Here is a 25749-nt window from a genome sequence, read left to right as displayed (position 1 = left end):
GCGACGAGCACTTATTCAGCTGATTCAACTGTATTCGCAACAGCTTTGCGAATACAGTTCCAGAATCGTAATTCGTGGTGTATAAGGAAGCCACTTTTACGTTGACCGTGGGATATTATTTCGTATTTAAATATTTAACAACCGGCGTCAGTGTACAAACCATTGCGAATGAGATGAAGAACAGTTGATTCTGCGTGAGATCCAGATTCTTGAGGCTGCTGTGCTCGAATTCTTCCTCGAATTTGCGCATGAACAGACGGAAGCCCTGCGGGAAACAAACACAGTTGAAGGTTTCAGTGTTCTCGACTCATAACTACGCGTGGCGCTTGGTTCCAGCCGTTGGCGCGGTCGCAATGAATATTATTCGTGCAATACGCTAAACTTATAGTTTGGTGGTATAGCAGGAGCTTGAAACCTTCGTTAATCTTACTGGCGACAAACTTTGACTGTGATGCGAACAGCTGTTGGGAGCAGTGGCGACAACTTGATTCAAGCGAGTTGGTTCACGCTGAAGATTGAAGCAGCCTCATGGGACGAGGACAGAAAACATGTGCTACAGCATCACCACTGACTAGCGACTAAATTTCATTGGAAAAAGCACCAGTCATTTAAAGTAATATCAAAAACAACAACTGAAAATAATTCGGTTTGACAGGCACGCGCATAAAGCGACGCTGCAGCTTCAAATGTTGTTACAGAAATGACGTGTCTTGTTTAGGTAAGCTAAGCATCGCCGCACTGATCCACTTTTTTTCTCGGTTTATTTTTACAGCATCCCTCTACAATTTATTTCAGGTCTTCTTTTTATTATTGCATATTCGGAAACCTGCCCATACGCATTAATTGCCAGGGGCGGCTAAATGACTACCGTAGCCCCCTTTAACATTGTTTTAATGACACAGTAAGACAACGCAAAAACTATGAGAAACAAATTGTTTACGGTAGCCATTTAGCCTCTTATCGTGAAAAATACGAATGCACTGTTCGTATACTTATACAATGCTATAGTTCCAAAGTAACCACGGAGGGCTCGTTTAAAGAAAGGCTCGCGTTATTTTAATAGCAGATATCTCCAAGAAGCTTGAACGAAATCGGGTGCCAAGTTCCCCACCCTGCTTGCACTCACGGTTTTGTTAACCCTGTAGACATTTAATGAATATCGTAGTGCATATTGTATGGTTATATGAGGGAGGGAGGTGAATCTGCCGTTGTTTGCAACAGTGAAACTAAATTTTTACTGCCAAAAGAGCAAACTTTATTGCGACGTCCCCTCCCTATGGCACTTTCCGACAGCTCGCAATCATAGGACGTCAGGCGCCTCTCACGTCAAGTATATTCAGGACGCTAATTTTATGTTCACTGCTCGTGCACGTGAAAACCTTGGCTCATAAATTTCATGTCAACGCGCTAACCACGACTTCCCCTTACGTTCTGCACTTTCGCTGCGCCCCCCTAAAGCTGGCTTTTTTACGGCCAGAGTTGAGCAGAGGCGAAGCTACATCAGCGGGAGCAGTTCTGTAAGAGTTGCTTGTTCCTCCTCTCGACCGACCAGATGCGAAAAAGAGATGCTCTCTCATCTTTCGCTGGCTCCATTATCGACGATGACCACAACGACCTCACGTAAGACACAAGTCTTTCCCGTAATAAAAAACGGAAAAATAAAAAAGCGATTGCCGTTAATTCTGTATTATATTATCTCATTCAATATCTGCAGGAAGGGCAAGGCGCACCTTATAGGCGAGGCCCACGGCTGCCATGCTCGTGACCACTTCCTTTCGGAACGTGTTGATTTCCGTCTGCAACGCAAACGACAAACAACGGTTACCAGAACTTTCCGGTGCGCATTCCGAAGCGAGCTCGAAACACGTCCAAGGCTACTCGCATCAGTGAGTGTGTGTCGCATATTCTCTTGAACTCGCAACGAGTTGCGCTAAACAAGAAGTTAATTACGTTCTGGGGGTTTACTCCAAGCCACGACCTGCCTTTGAAGAGAGCTTTAATTGGGGCTCTGGATAAATTTTGATCAACTGGGGTTGCGTAACGTGCGTGCAAAGATTGGCATATGAGGGTTCCTTTTTCTCTTTTGTTGCGATTAGTATTCTTAGGATACTTTACACGCTTTCCGGTATGTACGCACATATGTATGTATGTATGTATGTATGTATGTATGTATGTATGTATGTATGTATGTATGTATGTATGTATGTATGTATGTATGTATGTATGTATGTATGTATGTATGTATGTATGTATGTATGTATGTATGTATGTGTGTGTGTGTGTGTGTGTGTGTGTGTGTGTGTGTGTGTGTGTGTGTGTGTGTGTGTGTGTGTGTGTGTGTGTGTGTGTGTGTGTGTGTGTGTGTGTGTGTGTGTGTGTGTGTGTGTGTGTGTGTGTGTGTGTGTGTGTGTGTGTGTGTGTGTGTGTGTGTGTGTGTGTGTGTGTGTGTGTGTGTGTGTGTGTGTGTGTGTGTGTGTGTGTGTGTGTGTGTGTGTGTGCATGCATGCATGCATGCATGCATGCATCTACGTACGTACGTAACCGTTTCCCTGTCAACTCCGGTCCCTGGGTAGTTCATGGTCTAATTTTAGAACATTAGCTGCTGTGCTCACGTAGGTTCGAAACCAACCGTCGGACGAACTTGTGCCATTGGGCATGTGCCACCGGGTATGTCCCCCTCTTCAATGACTATTCATATGTTGCGGCAAATGAAAGTCGCGGAGCTCTAAACGTTGGGAAAAACCGTGCCAAGCCTCAGAGCGCCGTTATAATTTAACGGTTTTTCCACAGTCAGTTTCGTTTTCGTTTCCCAGGTGGATACTGTGTCGTGACGTTACGGCACAGTATGTGGTCACGTGGGGGAAGTTTACTGAAACGTTGTAACATTCGCGCCGGCTCGATCGGTCGGCTCGTGCGTTGCTACTGGTCGTGAGTGCCGATGCACCAGCATAACGGACGACCGAGCGAGACAGAGAGAGCGTCAAAACGTGCAATGTCTGCTATGTTGCTACATCAGGCCTCACAACGAGTAGCAGCGTGCGAGGCGACTGAGCGAGCCGGCGCGAGTGTCACAACGTCGCGAAGTCGTGCTCCCGGGTGCCCACATACTGTGTTGTGACGTCACGACATAGTGTCCTCCCAGGAAACGAAACCGAAACTGGCTGTGCAAAAGTTGTTAGATTATAACGGTGCTCTGAGGTTTGTCACGTTTTTTTTTCTGGTTTAGAGATCTAGAGACTTGATTTAACGCAATAATAATAATAATAATAATAATAATAATAATAATAATAATAATAATAATAATAATAATAATAATAATAATAATAATCATCGAAAATATTATGTTGAGTAGAAATACCGCACACGTTGAAATTGCGTATTACCTGTTTGTGTAGTTACCGAGAAAATGCGGCACTGTCTTATGTTTATAAAAAAACAGTGGTCGCAATTTATTTATGGAACACAACCGGTAAATGAACCATACTATTCCCTCTTCATAGAAATACAAAAAAAAAGAAACAGAAGAAAAGGTCAGAGGTGTTTTCGAAAAGTAACCGCCGAATACTCTGAACTACCCTATATACATGGAATACCTTGTTGACGGGCTTGAAGAGGCTGTTGTAGCAGCGTTCCACAGTGTCGCTGTAGTTTCGTATCGTGGACGAGTCCCACCAGCACATGTACGTGCCGTTCTGGTCGAAGCAGCGACCTGGAAGTTAGCGCAAGACTAGTCATTAGGCTAGTCATCATCAAGACTAGTCACTTAAGCGATGCACTCTCCTACCGCGGAACGATGGAGAAATGCAGTTAGACAGCGTTTTAAGAATTTTTATTTTTTTCAGACGGACCACTGAGTGCAAAGGCATTCCCAAAACCGTTGTTACTACCAGCTGTTCAAAAATAATGATCTGCGTTTTACAGAGAAGCTGTTTATGGTTAGGGTTCCGCGAAATTTTAATGTGTGCGAGCAAAAACTATCATCATCAACGGATCGTGCCACTGCTCGCGCATTCGTCGTCATCTTCCTCCATAGCTGCCGTTATTCAGGTTAGGTCGTTATACAGGTCACTTCATTGTAATGTTCGCGCGCAGCATCGCTCGTACTAGAACCGGGCCATAACTATTCCTTCGTTATACAGCTCATTTCACTTGCAAAGGCGCTCAACTGAAGAGCGCAAGAGTGTCTCAGGACGCCTATGTACCCTCATTCGCAATTCACCTTCATGCGTCACTTTCTCTCCTGCGGGCACGCAATGTTCCAGTGGCAGATATCAAGGGGTACGTCCGATACCTTCGCTTCTGTGCGCGCACTGGAATGCGCCGTTGCAGTTGTCGATCCCGTTTGTACCGTCTAGCTAATTAGTCGGTAAAGAAAGTATTATAATTCTGCTGATAGAGCTTCGAAAGGAACGCACTCAATAATCGCTCCCATGTGCCCCTATGTATACTGCCGCGTTGCAGCGATGGTGAAGAAGTAGTCAGTGGCAAACTGTCAGTCACAATTGTAATGGCGAGCACACTCGTCGGTCATCGAAATCTGATTCGTGCACGGGTCAAGGGCACCGGCTATTTGTACCCGACTCCATCGTGCATTTCAGTGTAATCGCTGGCGCTCGCGTATACGTTCCACAACGTATACACCGATACTCACGTAGCGCGCAATCTGATTTAGATAAGATTCTTTCGGTATACAATCGGCGACAGCATTCGGAAATGTTCCAATATGCGCAGGTGCGCCTTGCGCTGAGCAACGAATTGCTATATGCGGTAGGTCGGTGAAAAGGATCCCCGGAAATAGCCAAACAATGCATACGCGGGTCAATATAAACGCTTCGCGTGATATCCGAGTTAATACCTGAGTTTATTTGTGATTGCGGACCTTCTTTTTTTTTCCCGAGAAGAAAGCTTTTTTTTTAAGGAGCTAAGTTGTCAACGAAAATATGCGTTACGTGGCTTGGCCAGCGAGTTCGGAAACGCCGTTGTTGGTTATAAGATACGATTTTTCGTCACACTCTCATCCCTGGAGAAACAACTGCCAAAAAGAGATGCAAATAACCAGGTCGGCATAAAGTTCATGAGTCTGCACAGCCATAAAAGGCGCACTGTGTCAATATTGTGCGTGTACTATGTACAATTCTATATTAGCTTATTAGTATATGCTAACGATATAGTATTTTACGGTTAGCCCGTACTTGCGGTAGAGGTTGCATGCACAGACTGCAGGCGTATGCAACATTTTCTCGAATTCGGCAGTCCGTGAACATTTGACGCCGACTGCACGCGGCACTCGACACTGAGACGCGCTATTTCGGGGCGGCTGAAACGTGCGGCACTCGCCACGAGAGAAGCAAGCACTCGCCTTCGAATATTAGGGAGCTCATCATCTTCGAAGCGATGAGAAATCCAAGTGACCCGAAGTTCAGCGCACTGCACGAAGAAAGGAACAACCGTGTATACACTTACAGTTCCCTAAAGTGGCTGTTTGGGCGTGTTGGCAAGATACGAATAAAAAATTCAAGCGCAGCCAGACTAGAGATGTAAGCGGTTGAAAAAAAAAAAGCATTGAAAATTTCGAAAACTTTTTTTCATTTTTTTTCAACAAGGATAAATTTGTAAATGAAATAGAGCTGCCCGGTGGAATTCCTCTGTTGCGATGCGACTCCTTTCGACGTATGTAAATGTTTATTTTTCAAAGGCTGTCGTCAGCACTGTCATGCCGAGTGAGCTAAACCTCTGGCTACACTAACTCGATTCGGATTGTTAGACCGTGTAGCGGCGGTCGTGACATGAAATCATGCCTAGATTTTGAGCGCGGAAGCTGTTTTGAGAGTTTTGTGATGCAATAATGTTACAGTTACATTGTTTTCAGTGTTAAATAAATGAATGCGTCTGGTTTTTCATAGCTCTGTGCGCAATCGTCTGTTTCTTTTTTCGATTTTCCGTATTTTTCCGAAAAGCAAACATGAAAGAAACCAGTTTTTTTCACGTCTCTCAAAATTTCAATGTATTTTACTTCTCTGTACCAGACGAGGACGGTGACCGAAGACGAGAGACACACGAACGCTAACTTGCGACAATTTATTGAGAACCGCAAAACGCAATACGAAGGCAGTTCGTGGCCCTACATCACGCAAGCGCAGACAGGAAAAAAACAATTAGTGGCAACGCAAGTAATGCAGTTCTGTTGAAGACAAAGCAGTCGACGGCTGGGACACGAATTTATTCCCGAAACTATCAATCATCTCTGTCTCGATGATTTCACGCGTCAGTTGGCAGCTGCATGTCGTGACAATGGCACCCTTTTGATAGATTAGTACGCAGCTCAATCTTCTAAAACGCATAATAAACTGCTACAATGTGGCGGCAGCAGACAGCTAAGTCACGTTTATGAGGGTTCCAGTAAAACTCGTGCGGCAGTGCTTTTCCTCTATCTTGTGATCTTCCGTCCCTTTGGGCCAGAGTCCCGGTACGACACCTCGTCATTGCTTAAAGCCCGTCGACTGGGTGTGAAAGGCACGGTCAGCAGACTGGTTCCTTGAACAAGGATGGCTAAACGCGTTTGCAGTAATATCGGCGAAGCGTTGAAAATTTCGCAAATCAGACAATACGTATTCCCGCACGTCTGTAGCTCATGATCGTGCCTGGCACAACCGTTCACGGGAGCACTCTAAGACTCCAAGGATGGTAAGTTTTACAAAGATGCATGTTTTGACAACGTTGTATAGGTAACCGCAGTACAATCGTGTATACGCCCACAGTGCCCTAACGTGACTGTTTGGGCGTGTTGGCAAAATAGGACAAAAAATGTAAGCGCTACCAGACTAGAGATGTAAGCGGTTGAAAAAAAGAAACATTGGATATTTCGAAAACAGTTTTTTTTTCGTCTTTGTTTATTTTTCGGCCGAGATAAATATGGAAAAAAGAAAGAGAGCTTCCCCGCGGAACGATGGCACTATCCAACCTTTTTTTCTTGTGTGTGCTTAACATTCTTCATCAGTCCATCAGTCGGAGCTAAACTCACAGAAAACTGTATGCAACCACATCACCAGCTTTTCTACGGCACCATGCCTGGCGCAGAGGTGCATATATTGGACCTTGTAAATTTGATGCCACCTTGGAACTTGACAAAAATAAGCAAAAACTTCCAAGCGTGCACGACTGTGCAATTAATCAAAGTTCGGGAGAGCGTCCGTTTCTTAGAATTCAAGATTTACACCTTGATAAACGTGACTGTGTTCGGACTGCTATGTATACATATAATTGATGACGGTGGCTTTCGTATTGAGTTTTCATTCTAAATACTCATCTCGATGCCATGATATATGTGACGAAACGTTTGGTGGCGTTCCATTCCCCAAAGCTACACCATGGACTTCAGTGGAAGGTTTCAGATCGCTCATCGGATAGGCTCCTCCTCAACGGTTCTAATTATAATCACACTAATCGTGAAACTAAATTCGGTAGCGTGAAAACATCGGCTAGTTTGGTTACTGTGTCGCTTTCGATGTGCCTTCACCTTTGTCCGCGTCTTTAGCGCGGTTCCCTCCTAAACGACAATCCAAACGCACGAATGTTTTGGCATTCCGCGCTCCATCAAAAATAATGTTACTGCCGAAGCAGTAGAGATTTGAAATGGCATACTCGTTCACAACGGTACAGTCACTAAGCCGCGCAGCCTTGGTGCACAGAAGGGACGCTTAATGGTTCGCGCGATCTATAGCGAGGTGGCGCTTTATAGAAGTGCTTTTGGGTGACCCGAAGCAATGGGTGCCGGGAAGGTATGCAGCAGTTCGACGTAGGTTTCCTGGGTGAAATTGGTCTAAATAAATTGCTCGGCAGAAATGAGCAGCTCCTGCATTTTGCGTGTCCGGAGCCGGTCATGATGACCTCACGGAGCTCGGATGATGACCTTCAAGTCTTGCATTATAACAAATTGGCTGACCATCTTACGGGTAAAAGGTTAATAATTTAATAATTGCGTGTCTATATTTACAACTTCGCGTATTTCATGTATGTTTTCTTTCAGTTAACCTAGCACAAGCTACATAAGCCAGCTCGCGTAAGTCCTCGTGTGATGATCGCTGAACAAAGCCTCCATGGGTTGTTCCTCCACTGGTGGATCTTAATTTCGAGCCCTGATAGTGCTGCAGGACGATAATATGATGCAACTTATAGCTTGTCTGTGGAAACACCTTGATATGTTTGTGCAAGGTATACATCCGTTCCCAACTGCCTCCTTTTTGGAGTCGACTAGGGAATGCATTGAGGAAATTATTTCTCGCGTGGCATAGGGAATGACTTACGGGCTGAGGCCGTCCGTGTAGAGAGGTGGTTCAAGCATCGCACCTGGAACGACTGCGATGAATGAAAATAAAAAGAAAGGTGGATATGGGCATCTTACTTGCTTCTGACAGGTCTCCAGTACAATTTCACTGCTGTATAGGCTTTATGACGGAAAGTATTTCACATTTCAAGGTAAGACATTGCTTCGACACCGTGTTTATTTTTTTCTCGCCGTCTAAAAGGAACGATAAAGGGCAGCACCAAGCTGCAGAGTAAACACACATGGGTTTCCCAGCAAAATAAAAAAAATAAAAACTTCGCAGTTGAAGAAAACATTCGTCCGGGTCCGGAACTCAAACAAAGGACCAACGTCTTTCCGGGGTGGTCGCTTTACATTCAGAGCTCAGTATTTTTTTATTTGTATTATTTTTTTGCTTCAACTGCGAAGCTTTCTTTCTGGAAATCTTGTGTGTGTTTATTATGCAGCATTGTGCTACAGCCAGCGGATTACAATTTTCCCCTCTTCTGAACTTTCCTCCATCTAGCGGACTTCCCACAGATCTAATTGGCCATAAAAGCAACACAATTCTGGAGTGAAATTGACAGAAGCGGTTTATAGGTAAGCTTCACACTAAGCGTCGTACTTTGTGTACGATGACATGATGCCTGGCGTCACAGGCACCTATAAATAACGCCTTTAGATTACATTCCTATCGATGTTATGTTTGAACTTTAGAGTGAAATAACGCACGAACGAAAACTAGCTCAGCCGTTACTATAGAGAATATTCGAAAAATAAACGCTTTGTAAAGGTCACCGAGCCAAAAATGCACTATAAACCTCAACGCCGTTCTGCGCTAAATGCAATGAACAATAAGTATTTTCTTTTAACAGTGCACAAATTGTAACGAGGAAAACTCCAATTTGTGTGGGTGCGTATCGGAAGCCTGTAATTCGGATAGCCAAAGCGCGAGTGTTCTCGGTGCGATAACAATGGATAAGGCGCTGGTAGTTTGATAAGTGTATAGCTGCAATGGGCAAGTCATTTAAAGCACAACAGATTGGGAAGTTACAAGGCTTATGGCGTATTCAGAATACGGAACCGACCGCACTGCGCGTGCGCAGACACATCTGCTATGCGCCGAGCGGATCCCTTGACGCATAATGCCAGCAATTTGTGAAAATTTGTAATATGTTTCTGGCACTACGTACATCGGGATTCGTTAAAAATGTACCCTCGCGCATAGTATGAAACGGAACACTTAAAAGTGCTTTCGAGAAGCCTCGGTGGCTAAACGCACATGCAAAACAAAAGTGCCTCACAAACGTGCTCAATAAAAAACACACAAAAGTGCTCGATGATACTAACGACACAGCATACTTATTACTTATTACCTTGTCAGATATGAATTCATAGATCTCGAGTAATTGTCGTTTGACAACGAATTCAACGTTTCCGCTCGTATTACTCGCGACTGTAGTACGTGTATGTTGTCGACAAACGTGTATCACACCGTCCAACAGAAGGAGAGTAACTTACCTACTGTGTTGTATATTGGGTCGTAAGAAACTTCTAACGAAGAATACGGCACATCGCTGGAATGAAAGACAACACAGTTGGAGATGAACGTTAAATGCGAATGTGCACTTCTGCATACAGTTGACTCCGCTTAAACGGAACTAAAAGATACATAAAAATGTGTTCTGTTTATTCCAACTTTCATTTAGGCGAAGGACGAAACAATCCCCAAGAATTACTTCATTACAAAAGCGTCCGAGTGTGTTGATAATGATGTGGTGAAAAAGAAAGACATTACAGCGCTCTGATCCTAATATTGTAACTTCTTTCGCTCAAGGCAGCGCTTGTGCGCGAAATAAATTTCCAGTAACTTTCCTCAGTCTTCCAGCTCAAAATAGCGCAGCAGACTTTCAACTGCATATGTCTTGCCATCAGGCCTGATGCAGTAATGCGCGCTGGAACAGTAATATCTGTGCTTTCGTTAACAGGAGCATAGCTTTCGCCACGAATTTTACCGATTATATTTTCACCTGTCTCTTCAAACCAAGCAACAAGGGCATCATCTGAGGTTTCATATCGCTACTGGGTGAACAAACAGCATTGGCAGCCTGACTATAAGGTCCTACTATAAGGTCCTAATTTTCGGTGAACTGCCTGGTGGATTGCATTTCCTTCGTTATTTATGGCACGTCGGTTTGGGATGTCTGGCGGATTTGCTGTTGCGTGCGCTGATGCTAGGGGATATTTCCAGTTAAAATTCCGTTTAACCAAAATTTACAAAACGATTGGATCCGTTTGTCCGAAATTCGCCAGCGTTTGGCCTTTGGGCGGCCAACCAAATTTGATACCATTGTTCCGCTTATCCGGCATTATCGTTTAAGCGGATTTCGTTTATCCGGAGTTCACTGTATTTTTAATAGCATTGAATGGCGCTTGAGCAAAGACACCAGACCAACAACGAAAACAACCATACATAAAACTCAAACAGCAATTAAGACAACAACGACGATAACAACTGTAAAGTTGATCCTCGTAATGAAACAAAAGCAATACCTAAGCGTTTATATATTCGTTTTTTTTCCTCATAAAGAAATGGCTGTTCTTTGTATTTATTTGAGGCTATTACAAAACTTAACAGAAGCGTGCGCGAGGTGACAGACGAGAAAACTGCCGCCATATTGGTGCACGTACCTGAATATAACGCGAGTCTGAAGCCGGAAATTTCGGAAGGGAGGGAAGGGGTGCAGATTGAGTTATAGTTAGCGCAAATGCGGTGCGTTATTACGAAACATACAAACTGGGACACATAGCGCATCAACATAGCGCACCATCAAACATCGCACCAAAACGCCCAAACTTCTTTCCTGCTATTATGAAACGCCGAGAGCACAGAACTATGCCGCAGTGTTTGTAGATACCGTAGGTATACGTGCATGCCACTCATGACAACCCCCTGCCAAACACACACACACAGAAAGAAAGAAAAGAACAAACCAGAAAACTCAAAAAAATTATGGGGTTTTACGTGCCAAAACCACTTTCTGATTATGAGGCACGCCGTAGTGGAAGACTCCGCAAATTTCGACCACCTGGGGTTCTTTAACGTGCACTTAAATCTAAGTACACGGGTGTTCTCGCATTTCGCCCCCATCGAAATGCGGCCGCCGTGGCCGGGATTCGATCCCGCGACCTCGTGCTCAGCAGCCCAACACCATAGCCACTGAGCAACCATGGCGGGTAAAGCAGAAAACTAGCCATGTTCGTGCATAAGAACAATGTGCTCGCTTCGATAGTCATGACAGCGCCTACTGTTCTTTGTGGTTCTTCATACGCTAGCATTCGCACTGAGGCCAACGAGCCATCCTTGGATATATGAATGATTACTTATTTAATGCGTGCATTCACCGCAATGGGACATTAAATGCTCGACTCGTACACCGTGTGTATGACCATCCACACCCTCACTGGACTCACTCGATGAACTCTGGTCGGTTCCATGCGAGCTTCTGCCACTCTCGTTCGGCTTCGGAGACCATCAGCTTGACGACAAGAATGACGTACGTGTCCTGGTATTCGGTCTGCAGCGAGAAACAAGTGGTTAGGTGGTATAGGCCGTTGAAAAAAACGTCACGGTATGGTGTTTTCCCGACACCGCTCCACAAAAGGTCAGCAAACTGAGCGACTCGTCGTGTATACGCTTGCTTAAAGAAATAAGACTAGGAAAAAAAAAAAACGTTGTGAAAGGTCACACGTGAAACCCCGACGCATTCGTGAAAGTATTAGCAACCAGTATTAACAACCAATTAAGACGTGATAATGGTAAATAATGCTGGCTGCCTCCGTCGGTTGCTTGGAGCTCGCCGCCAAAGATCACGAGGCTCTTCTTGGTTTAACAATATATTTACGAAAATTATATACAAAAAGAAAAAGAGGAAAGTGCGCTCGATATGCAGGGGGTACGTCTAGCTCGCTTCGCCAGTTCGCCGAACCTACAATAGAGCTGACGGGTGTGGCTTGGGTATACCCATTCCAAAGCTCTGTAGTAGAGAATTGGCAAACAGGGGACCCAAGCCACGCCCAAACATTGGGGGAGGCAACCTCCATTGTGGGTCCCACGTGCTCTGTCGTGCTTGACGCGTGCTGTTTTGTACACGCCCGATACGGTGTGCGTCCGCCAACGCCTGGACGCCCTGGTCTAACTACAGCTTTCGCGAATGGATTCCCGCGATAACGTCGCGATATTAGGCACTTTTATTGCGCCATATCGAGTCGGGAACATCGAGGGCGACGGCCTCTCGAGGCGTAATCCAGCCTCCCCTGATTTCGATTCTTTTTTTTTTTATTGTGCACCTAAATCTGGTTACACGAGCGTTTCTTTATTTCGCCCCGTGGGAATGCCGCCGCCAATGAGTAATATTGAAGTGGCCACGACCTAGCTCTTGCTGTAAGTCGACGCACCATACATGCAGTGAACTGTACCACTCCGGCTGTTTCCTTCTAGACTTGGTGGAAATTAGTTTTCCAGCGCACCGCTAGGAAGAATTCATGCATGCGATGGTCGGGTCGTTTGTTCTGCCTTAATTGGCTTCCGCAATTGCTGAGTTGCGCGGGCTACCCATTAACCTAATCTTCGCGAATCAGCCCTATCAGGTCTTGCGGTAGGAGCAGAGTCCGTACTTACGAAAGGCAACTCAATCGACATGATCTAGTCAAAAGAAGGAAATGAATTTTCTGTAGAAAACCGAAAATTCACGACAATTAAGCAGACAAAAGAAAATTTTTTATAGAGACAATATATCACTACAAGTACTCGTACTGGTGTCTTTAAATTACTGGTAGATTGAGTTCTCCGTCCGAGCAAACGAGGAAATCGCGGGAAAAAAACTTTCCATGCAGCATCGGAGCCGTAACTTAATCACCAAAGAGCTTAATTTTACATTGCAATGGAGTGAGTCAGCGGTTTTCGTGCTTTCGTCCCTGCTCACGACTTTGTGCATTGCCTGCCGTTTCGGCGGCGTCTGTATGTGATATTGCACAATCAACGAATTGTATTTTTTTCTACTTGTTCGTTATTAACCGGGGCATTACCTGGGCAAACAAAGGTCACAAAAGGAGGCGCAAAACTTTAACGGGGCATTTTAAGGATGCATTACCAAGAAAAGCATTTATTTCACTACGGGAACTTAGCGTGAAACGATAGAAGTGAAACAAGTGTCTAAACAACTACACACGTGTTCGATTTCAGGTAGATGTATTTTTGTTTCTTTTTTTTTCGGGGCGTGGCCAGACAGCGTGCTGACACACGAGTCACTACTCAGTGCAATGCAAAAAGTCGTGCAGCTCGCGCGTGTACAAACTGTTAGTCAGCACTGGTAATGTTACTTGATCAAGGACTAACTAGAACTACTGCACATTTCGCTAAATTATTATCATATTAACCAGCAAATTATATATCTGCCACCTGTCACTAAAGACTCTGGGCCGTAGTCGCCAGACTCGGTAATAATCAACGCCGAGCGAATTAAGGATACTGTTTTGAAAGAATAGTTTACCAGTCTGAGCAGAATAAGTTGCCTTCTAGTGTCCTTTTAAGATAAGGGAATAGGTGACGTCCAAGACGTGCTTCCTGTTCCTGCAACCGATTCCGGCGCTTGAAACCCGAAAAGCATAGCCTTCGAGATTTGTTTCTGTTGTTCCGAGGGAACTGACGTTAGGGGCTGGACTTGGACATCACCTATTGAGCTAAACGGTAAGACATACGTAAGAAGGCATTCCTGTTGCACATTTGTGGCACGTGCTGAATAGCTTAATTAAAAGCATGGAAGTGAACTGAATGCTTCCTGAATGTGAATCAAAACTGAAACTACGTGTAAAGGCTTTGGATTTTGGTGACGTCTACCGGAATGCAGACGCTTAGGAGATTGTAACGAATTTCTGGTACGTCTAAAATCAAAATTTTACGAACAAAGTATATTCAGTATTTAAAAACAATGTAAGATCATACTATATCGAAACATTTAACAGGCGTTCAATGTGCTTCCTGAAAACCACATTCTCTCTCTCTCGGGGTGGACATGAATCTTAAGATACCTTCAGCTTTGTTTTTATTGCGGCGGCATTGTTTGAGGCGACGTTCAGTTTCGTGCCATAGCCGAACAAGCCACAGGCCGGTCAGCTCGCAAAACTTACGTCTTCCACGAGGGCCTCGTTCTGGTCACCGACAACGAACTTCATGCGCTGAACCTGTGGGAGAGAGCGTGAGGCACGCGAGGGTCACGCGAGGTGTTGCCACGTTGCTGAGACATCAGAACACGGCAGTGTACACGCGTGTGTTGTGGGGAAACGCGACTGAAAGCGCTCATATTTTCCGAAAGCATCATTTTTTTTTTCTTTCGTTGCGTATGGCGCGGGCCATCATCGGATCCCTGAAATAAGAACCGCGTTAAATATAACGTCGCGAGAGCAACTTCACTGCGTGTTTGTGAACACGTTCTAGAACTTTTCAAATACAGCTTACGCCCTAAAACGAAAATTCAAAAGATTGCACGCGTAAATGGAACTAATAAACTAAAAAATTGTATTTCGAAAAAAAAAATTGCCTCGGGTAACTAAAAACGACTGCGCACAATATTTCGTCGGTCCCATTTCAAGCTGCACCACTATATTTTTATAGTTGGCATTAGTTATGTGAAAAAAAAAATCAGGTACACTTGCTTACTGTATGGCCTTTACGTCAGCTTTGTGGCCTCAACTTTTTCCGACATCGACAATTACGGATGGCGAAGGTCTATAAGGCGAAGGTCTAAACGCTCTATGATTCGGAGTGACGGGACCTGGCGTTAAGAACGCATACAAAAATTGGAGGACGCTTAAGCTTCGCCTTCAAGAGTGGAACGCGACAGCGTTCCCATCGACCCGCCAAGGGGTCTAAGACAAAGCGCTACGGCGCAGGGATCACTTACGAGGCGCCCCGCATCGGACTTCGCGCCCACCTATCACACGGAGAGCGTCGAGCAACGCAGCGTTCTGCGCAGCAACGAAACGTGCGCCTGAGCAAACGGAACGAACCAAAGAACTCGGTGTCTCGGAGGGGGAAACGATCTACGCCAGCCAAACGTCGTGATCGGCACGGGCAGAGAGATAGACAGATAGTAATCTAAAGAAAGGAACGGCGCTTGATTCTGCAACCCGCGTGGGAGCACGGCGAAGCGTCGCCAGGGGAGAGGGAGTCGGGGCCGCAACGCGCCTGGCACCGGTCCGCGCACAGCACAGCCCCAATGCGCGCATGGCGCGCCCCCTGTCGGGGCAGCGCCGTACATTGAGAGGAGGGGTCTTCTGTGTTTGCCGCAAGATGGCTCTCCGTGTGTGGTAAGCGCAGAAGAAATGTAGCGGAAACGTACTTCGCTATTCGTGTAAATGCGACTTCTGTAAGTTACGTGCTCATAATTACCGATATACACCGCAGTATAACATTCTACGGCACGTTTTTAAGGCAACACCGCGTTCACTAAAAGCGCGTTTGTACCGATTTCAAGCATCGAACTCGTGGCTGAGTGGTAGCGTCTCCGTCTCACACTCCGGAGACCCTGGTTCGATTCCCACCCAGCCCATCTTGGAAGTTGCTTTTTATTTATGAAGTGCCTGCCATGATTTATCGCTCACGGCCAACGCCGCGGACGCCGACACCCGACGCCGACGACACCGGCTTTTCTGCGACACGAGCTCCTTAACGCTATCGCGTTAAAAAGACCTGTGTAAGCGCTCACGCGTTACGGACTCGCGCCCGTAAATCTACCCTCGCCTGGCGCAATAATGCGATGCGCCTTCCTAGCGCATTACTGCTGTTTACATGAATGTGATGCGCTAGAAATGCGATGCGACGCTGCCAGGCCTTCCATGTGGCATAAGGAAGTTACTGAACTCATTGCATTGGCGCCTGGAAAAGCGTGGCGCGAGAGAGAGTGGCCCGTGGCGTGAGCAGTGCGCGAGGTTCAGCGTTCGACGGCAAAGAGCTTCCTCGTTGGGCGTCCGGCCCGTAGGAGCTATCGCTGGCCGCGTCACTACGCCACACCCGAGTCAACGCTGTCACCCGCTGAGGGGCTACCTCGCCCCGCTCTTCCGCTGGGCAACTGGCCCAGGAGGGCTGGCGGTCCTGAACCGGGGCGATCGAGCCGACATTGCTGCCCGATCCCGCTGGCCGACATCGGTTCCACGAGGTCTCCGACACGGCGACACGCGCTTCCGCCTGAACTGTAGGCCGATTATAATTGACCGATATATATATATATATATATATATATATATAGCTGCATGTCGTCTGAGAGGTATTTTAGGGTACTGTCGCAAGTCTGTGCCGTTTTTTTTAACGCGATAGCGTTAAGGAGCTCGTGTCGCAGAAAAGCCGGTGTCGTCGGCGTCGGCGTCGGTGTCGGCGTCGGCGTCCGCGGCGTTGGCCGTGAGCGATAAATCACGGCAGGCATTTCATAAATAAAAAGCAACTTCCAAGATGGGCTGGGTGGGAATCGAACCAGGGTCTCCGGAGTGTGAGACGGAGACGTTACCACTGAGCCACGAGTTCGATGCTTCAAAGCGGTACAAAAGCGCCTCTAGTGAACGCGGTGTTACCTTAGAAGGCTCAGGCGTGCGTTGCTTGCTGAGGCGCGCATTTCGTTGTCGCGCCGAACGCTGCGTTGCTTGACGCTCACCGCGTCCGATGCGGGGCGCGTTGTCTCTGCGCCGTAGCCCAATACCCATTGGCGGGTCGACGGGAACGCTGTCGCGTTCCACTCTTGAAGGCGAAGCTTAAGCGTCCTCCAATTTTTTTGTGTTATGTGCGTCAATACAAGTCTGATGTGCGTTTGCACTTCTGCGCGCTGCTTCTGCCTCTTTCTGGAGTGATCCTGCACCCAATAACATCACATATATACCTTAGACAGGGCGTGCTGCCTCGTGGCCGGGGTCATCCACTCGTTGTAGTCCAAGTTGTGAGCCATTGTGGCTTTCAGTTCCTCGCACATTCTCTCGACTTGTTTCTACAATAACGAAGAAGAGGAAAAAGCCATCGATGTAAGCACAGTTACCGGCGATGTGATCCAAATCTGAGCCTTCAAAATGCGGGGCCAGCGAATGACAGTATATTTAAGGGCCGATTCACGCTCGAGCCGCCCGTAGCCGCAAGCCGCACCGCACGCTTGCGGTCGCGCGAAAAATTTCACGTATCCAGCACTTGTGCAGAAATTACCATTTACACTGTGTGCACAGTGTATGCCTTGCACATTGTAAAGCGAAATTTGTGCACAAGTGTTTGATACGTGCAATCTTTATCGCGACCGCACGCGTGCGGTGCGGCTTGCGGCGATGGGCGGCTCGAGCGTAAATCGGCCCTAAGGCAGTGTTTTTTTTTTTTTTGTCCAAACTGATACAGATAAGTTGTCATACTACCTTATGCCCTGCGGCTGTAGCATTGCTTTTTTTCCCTTGGCTTTTTGTTTGTTCTTGTTGTTGTTAGTGTCCCCTCTTTCAAGACAACCCATTTTTCAAAAGGAGCATGCGGTGATCTCTATTACGTGCACGCCAGGTTGCCGTTAATGTAAAGCAGCAATGTCCCATACGGATTCAAAGAGTTCTTGCAGGCAAGAACGTTTCAGACGTTGGGCCCGCTTCTGTGTAGGTGCATGCTAGGTGCATATTGTCTGCAGAAATTTCGTAACCACCTTATTTGCTTGGAAAGTTCTTTTTGTTTTATTCTACGCTAATGCGGGCTGACTGTGAACATATGCAGTCAAGAACTTGAACATTTGTCTAAAAATATTCTCTGTAAATAAAAGAAGAAGAATAAGGGATAATGAATTAAGCTAGGACTAGCGAACCAGGGACGACGAAGGCGAAGCTACATTTTTTTTATTGGCTTTTGACGCCATGTTTAGGGTATCTTTTGCGTGCGTGTCTGAACATTCATGCCTGTTTCTGCCACGTAAAATAATATATATATAGATTAGCGAATATGGCATGGTTGAATGCTGTCCCACTTAGTCTAGCATTGCAAAGCATCCTTAACTGCTGCTTTCTTTTATTGCACAAGTATCCTTGTCGAAACAATGTACCCAGCGACATTCCCTGTTCGACCACTGTTCATCTCATCAAGTCCCCACCTTCCTGCGAACGACTGTCTAGTCTGGATTCATGAGCGAGTATAGTGTATACACATGAACGGACTCTCCCGCATGTACTAAATTATTTTCCACGTTCTAGCATTTTATTTTGTAGTAAAAGATCGAAGCCCGCGCAATCGACTGCTCGAACGGTTGCATTCTCGCTTGTAATTTGCGTTCACTTGCAGCAGCGCCGAACAGCTTGTTGGTACATTGCAATAACACCTAGAAACCGCGCGAACAGATTGGTCAAGTATAGACTTCAGGAGCGAATACTGACAACTTTTGTGTGAGAGAACGTGTATGCCGTGTGAACATGCGGCAGAACAGTTAAAGTCGGTATTCAGTGCGACACCATATTAAAGCAAAGTATGAGCCGCGGCACACATTTAAGTTACCCGGTCAGACGACCAAATAATTGAATGCATGTTTAGCGCCAGCAAACAAGGACGGAAGGGAGACGACAACACAATGCGCTGTCGTCTCCCTTCCGTCCTTGTTTGCTGGCGCTAAATATGCATTCAATTTACCAACACGCTGAACAAATGGCAAGACCAAATAATCTTGATAGTCGAAGACGCAGGTGGCACTTGTTGCATCAGATTCAGAGTGCGTAAGAAGAAGGCCACCCGCCGCGGTGGTTATGGTGTTGCGCAGCTGAGTAAGAGGTCGCGGGCTCACTCTTAACCATGGCTGTGGTTAAGAGTGAGCCCCCGTCCACGTCCCCACGTCCCATGCGACGGGGGCGCGTTAAAGAAACTCCCCGGTTGTCGTTGAAACTAATCCGGAGTCCCCCAACTACGGCGCGCCTCGTAGTCAGATCGCAGTTTTGGCCCGTAACGTCCCCGCAATTCGTTTCCGCCTTGAAGGGCGAGGCCGAGACCTGCGAGTTCCGCAGCGGGCCGGACTCGTTCCTCAGCAGCCAGCCCGCCGTGTGCGGCAGCGCGGCGAGCAGGTCGTGCAGGCAGTGCTCGGAGCGGGGCGCGTTCGCGGCGAGCCCGACGCGACGCAGGAACTCCTGCCGGATGTCCAGGAACAGCTGGCTCGTGTACGGACCCAGCTCCAGGATGACGCGCCACGTCATGTAGTTGATCAGGTGGCGCCTGCGGGTGGCCACGCCCGGCAACTTTTTTTACCGCGGCGGCCAACTGGCGCTTTCGGACCTTTTTTTGGGCGTGTCACCATGGCTACGACAATTTCGTCTTCGTCCTGTACTGGATATCTTACGGCCAATTATATGTCAACGGTAGTATAGAGTATGTTAATACAGGATATATTTTTTCTTAAGATTCCGAGCAATGACGATTCTTTTAGCACACCTGCACTCATAACATCAGTTATAGAGGAGTCGTGTTTGACCCGCGTGGGCAAGTTTCATGAGAGGGGTGGGGTTAGAGTAGAAAGACAGGGGCGCCTTCTCTCCCCATCCCCTCCCTCGAACTTGTCTACGCGGGTCAAACTCTTTCTCCATGACTTACAAAATTTGGCCAAGTAGTGACTAAGTTATCTTGTGTGCTTACCTAAAAGCACAATTAGTTGGGTTTCTACACGAGTCCCGCCCGGCCAAAAATGGGAACGAAATACAATGAATTCTTGGTGTCCCCTTCCGAACGGGGCGGTGGAAAATAGTCAGCTAGCCTACTTCAGTTAATCAGGTAATCTACAGATATTTATCAGTGCAGCATTTGGCTGTGTCTCATTAACCTTTTAACTCTTCCTTAAGACCTCTGTATCTACCTTGTATAGTTACCTGTGCCTGTAACGGATGCGGTCGTATCAATTTCTTTCCTGCTTTTTTTCCACCAATACTCTAAACGTCTCTTGCTTATCTCTAATGCAGCCGGTTAATGCTTTCATTCACTTTAGATCTCAACGCTTTTGGAAAGTCGACGTTACGTACGGGTGAATCCGATCGCTTTCAATAGGATGTGCTGCGTGGTCGCCGGATTTCTGCTACATCACACACACGCCTAATACAGTTGCGAATATTTGCTCTGGTGTATGCAAGGTGTTTCAGCAAACACTGTCAATTAAAAAAAAATTAGCTGTAGCGTATAGCAAAATTCTAGTCCATGAACTGGTCTACTCGAAGAGGCGAACTTGCACAAAAAATTGGAATGCATAATCGAGTAATTAATAAAAATAAGCGTTTAAGTAATTTCCTTATGGCACATATGGCAATTTACAAATCCTAGCGGGTGAGCCCGCAAAGCATATACACTTGAAAAGAATTCTGCGGATGACATCATTTGCGAGATATGCACCGTCAAACATTGCGGTAAAAATGCATTGTCGCTCCACTTACTTTCTTAAATGAACGTCGCTTTATGCACTGAAGCACAAACGTACCTGAAAGGCCAGTGCATTTCCCCGCAAAAATAGGGACCTAATATCTCGAAGCTGATGTCCTGAAAATTCGTTCCAAGCGGATCCGCCCTGCGAACTCCCCAGCTAGAATTTTTAAATTACAATATGTGCCATAAAGTAATTAGTTAAAACTTAATTACTGCTTTTTTGTTAGTTAGTAGATTTCGCATTTCGTTTTTTTTTTTTTTGCGTAAGTAACGTCCGCCTCATCGAGTGCACCGGCTCACGGACTACAATCTTGCTATACGCCACCGCCAACTTTTAAGAATCTTTCGAAGTGTTCGGTGAAACATCCGGTATGTTTTTGTCCTTAGGCAACTAGGTCGGGCCTCAAACAGCAAGACGCTGCCTTTTGTGTCACCGAAAAACTGTTCCCTTATAAATTTTTTCTTGCCATTCCTGTAAATATCCATGATCCTCTTTGTTTCCATTCTTTACATCCTATTCACTCCCTCTGTTTCTCTCACTTTCTTTCTGTTGACTCCCTGTTGTCTGTTTACACTTTCAGTTACCCTGTACTTGGTTGCCAACTTTCCTGACCTGTTCCTTCATTCTTTGTCTACGTAGAGATACTTGCGCACTTTAGCAGCCCATTTACTTTCGTCCGTGTTCCCGAGTCTTCCTTTAAAACTAATTTTGCCCTGCGCTTCTCTGGCTTCCAACGAGGCCCAACCCACGTCATCCCTGCACTGCCTCATTTGCGTTTTTAGCGTGGCCGCCCAAAGCCAAGCGGCCTACTGATCTTTGGCCACCTTCCGCTCCCGACACGATGTATGATTTTAAACAAAGAATAGCATTTGCGAACGTTAGCGCTGGCACTATTGCTCCTTTCCTCGTGCGTCTTCATATTTATTGTAGCCCCGAAGTGATCTATGTGTAATATTTGCTGCGTTCCACTACGCCTTCATTCTCGGATTATCTTGGTAGATGCTTGAGTAGGTATTTAGTTCGCATATGTATGCATTAAGGTATTTACATTCCTTGACTATGCGTATGACTTGCTGTTGAATTGGTACCGCACTCATTATGTGGATGCCATCTTGTGAGCGCATACACGCACCATGAGTTAGCGAACTTGAGAGCACGCACAAGGTCAGCGACATAACTAAAGACCAGCGTCATCCTCCAGTCAACACTGCAGTCGGTCGGATACTGGACAAAAATTTGTAGTAGTCGCAGACGGAGCAAGGTAGTGAGAAGCCGCGTGACGAAATGTCATATACGTGGCATATTCTGTTGTCGCCGCTGACAAATGGTCACTAAACCTCTGCGACGTAGGCCACACGATTTGGCTCCAACACCTGAGCGCGCAATATTCTGAAGGAATCTGACAGTCTCTCTGAGACATCGAATGCACCGACTTTTAACCGCGGTCTTTGTTGAAAGTCCAAGGCGGTTAAGGTCATGTACATTTGACATGTCTATATACCGTGTGTATATAGGCGCGTATACCGTGAATTCCTGACACGTGCGAAAAAAGAAACAAATTCTCTGCTCCTCTTTTCCTTTCTCAAGACAAGTGCGACCGCCCCCCCCCCCCAACACACACAGACACCAGAAAAAAAAGATTTCTGACTACACCACTGTATTGTATGCCCGGTATATTCTACAGTGCTGTATAAGCGAAACAGTTTTCGCATCACTGCAGCAGATCAACGAGTGTTAGGCAATCATACAGATCACGTAATGATGTTATCAATTATCTTGGTAGATAGATGCTTGAGTAGGTATTTAATTCGTATATGTATGCATTAAGGTATTACCAGGTGTAAATACCTTTAAATACTTAGGAATTCACACAACCTGTGACCTTCGATGGAATGCGCATATCTCGTATATTGAAAAAGAAAGCCCTAAGACAACTGCATTACTTGAGGAGAACACTAGCACAATCTACTCAAGAAATAATGCTTTTAGCCTATGAAACCTATGTACGACCGCTATTAGAATATGCTGCGGCGGTATGGGATCCCTGAACCGAAAGTAACAAACTGAAAATAGAAAATGTCCAACGCAAAGCAGTCAGGTTTATATTTAATGGTTACAGCTGGAATATAGGCCAACAGCCCTGCTGCACACCGCAGGACTCGAACAGTTGGACATCCGACGCCACCGCGAACGACTAAAATTGTTTTACTTATATTATCATTATAAAATAAAACTAGAGGAAGGCATTTCAGTTGGGCCCCTTACCCACCGCCCTGCGCGTTCCTATCATTCTAAAAAAGTCGGCGCATTTTTGTGTAAAACAAATGTTTTTAAATACTCATCTTTTCCCTGCACCATTCTTCAATGGAATGATCTGCCTGAAAACGTGGTCAGTTCCGAAACGGTGAACATGTTTTTACAAGCCCTGAGTGAACAATAGGGCACACAAGTAATTGGTTTCGAGTCGAGCGTTTTATTTTTTGTACTTGATTCTACTGCGTTTTGGACTCTGGTCGAGTCTCGTTGTTTGCTTCTTCTGTTGCAAGGTACGTTTTCTCTGTATTTATTATCTGTACCCAACACCTGCCTAAGGCTTGTAATACAGGCCGGCAGTGTTTGCTAAATAAATAAATAAATGAATAAATAAATAAATAAATAAATAAGTGCGAAAGGTGGGACAAGATATACAGAGCGAGTAGGACACGACGCCGAGCTCTTTCCTTATCCCGTTTTCCCTTCTTTCTTGTCACGCCCCTTCCTTTGAGATGCTTTCATATTAGGCTTGAAGACGCACCACCAAGCCTCAGGTTAAGATGTTATAACACATGAAAAGATTTTGACTGTGAATATGAGCACCCTTTTGCCTTTGCTTCCAAGCTTGACAATGTCATACGGACGTGGCAATAAGCAAACTGACGCAGTGAGCGCTTGTTAGTGCTCATACTACTTCAAGCATTTCGTATCCGACGTTTGAAACCTATCACACGCGTTAAGTCCATTCCTATCAAGTTATAAGTTCTCACCAAAAATCTATGCCACTCTGATTTAGCGGAGTTCATGTTGTCAACTGATCGGATCATCGCGCGCAGCAAGAAAACTCCGTGAACACCTTCACCATCTGTTGCGATATTCGAAAACAATTATGAAAAAAAAAACGGTACAAGATACGATTTTAAAACCTATACGGTGTTCAGTTGTCAGAATGCTGGCGACAGAGCACCGTAGATCTTATCCTTGTATCTTGCATCGTGTCTATGATTTTTTTTTTTTTGCTGTTGTTGCTGTTGAATAGCTTGGATAACGTTAGCTGGGATACCCTAGATATCGGTTAGTTGGTTCTTCATTATAGATGCGAAGTTGCTCTGCGTATTTCTCTAAAAAGCCGTACACAAAGGAAACACGATCACACACAAAATGACGCGCATCATCATGTGTTGCGATGGCGTTTTCTTTCGTTTGTTTTTTCGTGTGTGTTAATTCGTCTTCGCTATATGCGCCCCGGAAAAAAGCTAGTGCCAGTATAGAAAGAAAAATAACCATCAGCGGTTATTTTCCTTTTGCCTCAAATAACAGTAACTGCCCCTAACCAATGCTCCTATGAAGCATGAAGTGTAAAGTGAGGCTTAGCGTTTGATAGTAATAAAGTGTACAGGAGTCAGCCTGGCGCTTAATTTAGGTGTACATTGTCCTTACGAATCGTAGTAATCTAGAGAATAAATTACGTCAATTTCTTCCCCACTTTTTTTTTTCTTTTCACAATAACTGAATATCCGCATATGCGCACGGTGCTCATGAACCAAACTACGGGGCTCTCCACGCTATGCTGAGTGAGCGGCATACCGAAGCATCGCATACAACTCAGCCACGTGCCCGACGCACTCCCCCGACGTGATTTCCAGATGCTCAGAAGGTCATTGCAGAGTAGCATTTGTAGGTATACGCTTAATTATGCGCCATCTATTATTTACCTTCTTCTCGGGACATTAGGATGCACGACAAGGCATCGCAGAATTTGCCTCGATCTCCTTACGCATCTGTTCCCGCTCTTCGAGCGCAGCCAGACGTGCCTCCCGCAGCTCGGTGAGCTTTGCCGCACGACCGGGGCATCACCACTACGGCCGCACGCAGGCGCGGGTCGGCGACATCGGCTACGGTCCCGTCGGCCGGAATCATTTTAGGCCGAGATACGTACTCGCGTCGCTCCCAACGCTGCTGCAGCGTCTGCCTCGGAAGTCCACGGGGTGTGGCGTAACGTACAACGCTGCGTCGGCACACGTCGTTCCACGCAGCGTTGGTTCGGGGTTCGAACCAATCGGCGCCACCCCAATGCCTTGTCCACCCTCCTTGTTCCTCCTCCTCCTCCAATCAAACAAGGGCGCTCCAGGGACCTCTCAGCTTCGGCGGTATACACGTCCGTCAAACAGTGCGCGCTCACCTTTCATGTGTGAGTTTTCCAACCTTTCTATTTAAGGCTTTGATAAGAGAGGGTTTTTTTTTTTTCATACACCCCGATTGCGAAGCGCAAATCCTTTCCTCGCCAGCAACCCCTTCGTACCGTTAAAGGAACGAGAAAGAATGAAGTAATGAAAAACACGCGAGGTTCTCACCTGATGACGGGCTGGTGAAACAGGTGCGAAAGGTACTGCAGGTACTCCTTGCTCCAAAGCACAACCTCCGGAGTGGCTCGGTAGGTGCCACTGAGGCGTTCCGTGACCTTGCCGATGATCTCGGTGAAGGGAGTCTGCGAGTTTCCGGCAGAGGACGTTATCTTCTCAAGCGTCTTATATATACGTGCAAGCTGCCGCCTTCGTATCGTGATGCAAATTAGCGGATCCTATAGCTATTCACTGTTTACGAAAGTGTATATCATAGTTGGCAAATGTGACCGACAATAAAAGGTTGGTTAAGAAATTGTTAGTACATGATTACAATTCTACGATGTAAAACTGCGCTACTTAATATGAGTCAATTATTTCCATTCCCTTATCTCTCTTTCAAATG

At 46.0% G+C, this 25749-nt stretch overlaps 1 protein-coding gene across 1 annotated transcript; it reads right to left on the bottom strand.

Moving 5' to 3' along the window:
- Nucleotides 1-1697: 1697 nt before the first annotated feature.
- LOC142574715 (neprilysin-11-like) lies at nucleotides 1698-25472 on the bottom strand. The gene is made up of 7 exons (XM_075683740.1): nucleotides 25356-25472; nucleotides 17230-17334; nucleotides 14492-14545; nucleotides 11777-11880; nucleotides 5360-5427; nucleotides 3594-3709; nucleotides 1698-1796 (listed from the first exon to the last, which is right to left on the bottom strand). Exons 2-7 carry the CDS (start codon nucleotides 17317-17319, stop codon nucleotides 1698-1700), a joined length of 531 nt encoding a protein of 176 aa, XP_075539855.1. The 5' UTR covers nucleotides 17320-17334; nucleotides 25356-25472.
- Nucleotides 25473-25749: the final 277 nt, after the last annotated feature.

This window comes from Dermacentor variabilis, chromosome 3, assembly GCF_050947875.1.
Source record: "Dermacentor variabilis isolate Ectoservices chromosome 3, ASM5094787v1, whole genome shotgun sequence".
Classification (NCBI taxonomy): Eukaryota; Metazoa; Arthropoda; class Arachnida; order Ixodida; family Ixodidae; genus Dermacentor; species Dermacentor variabilis.
Note: the sequence above shows the minus strand (reverse complement) of the source record. Positions and strands in the feature narration are given on the sequence as shown.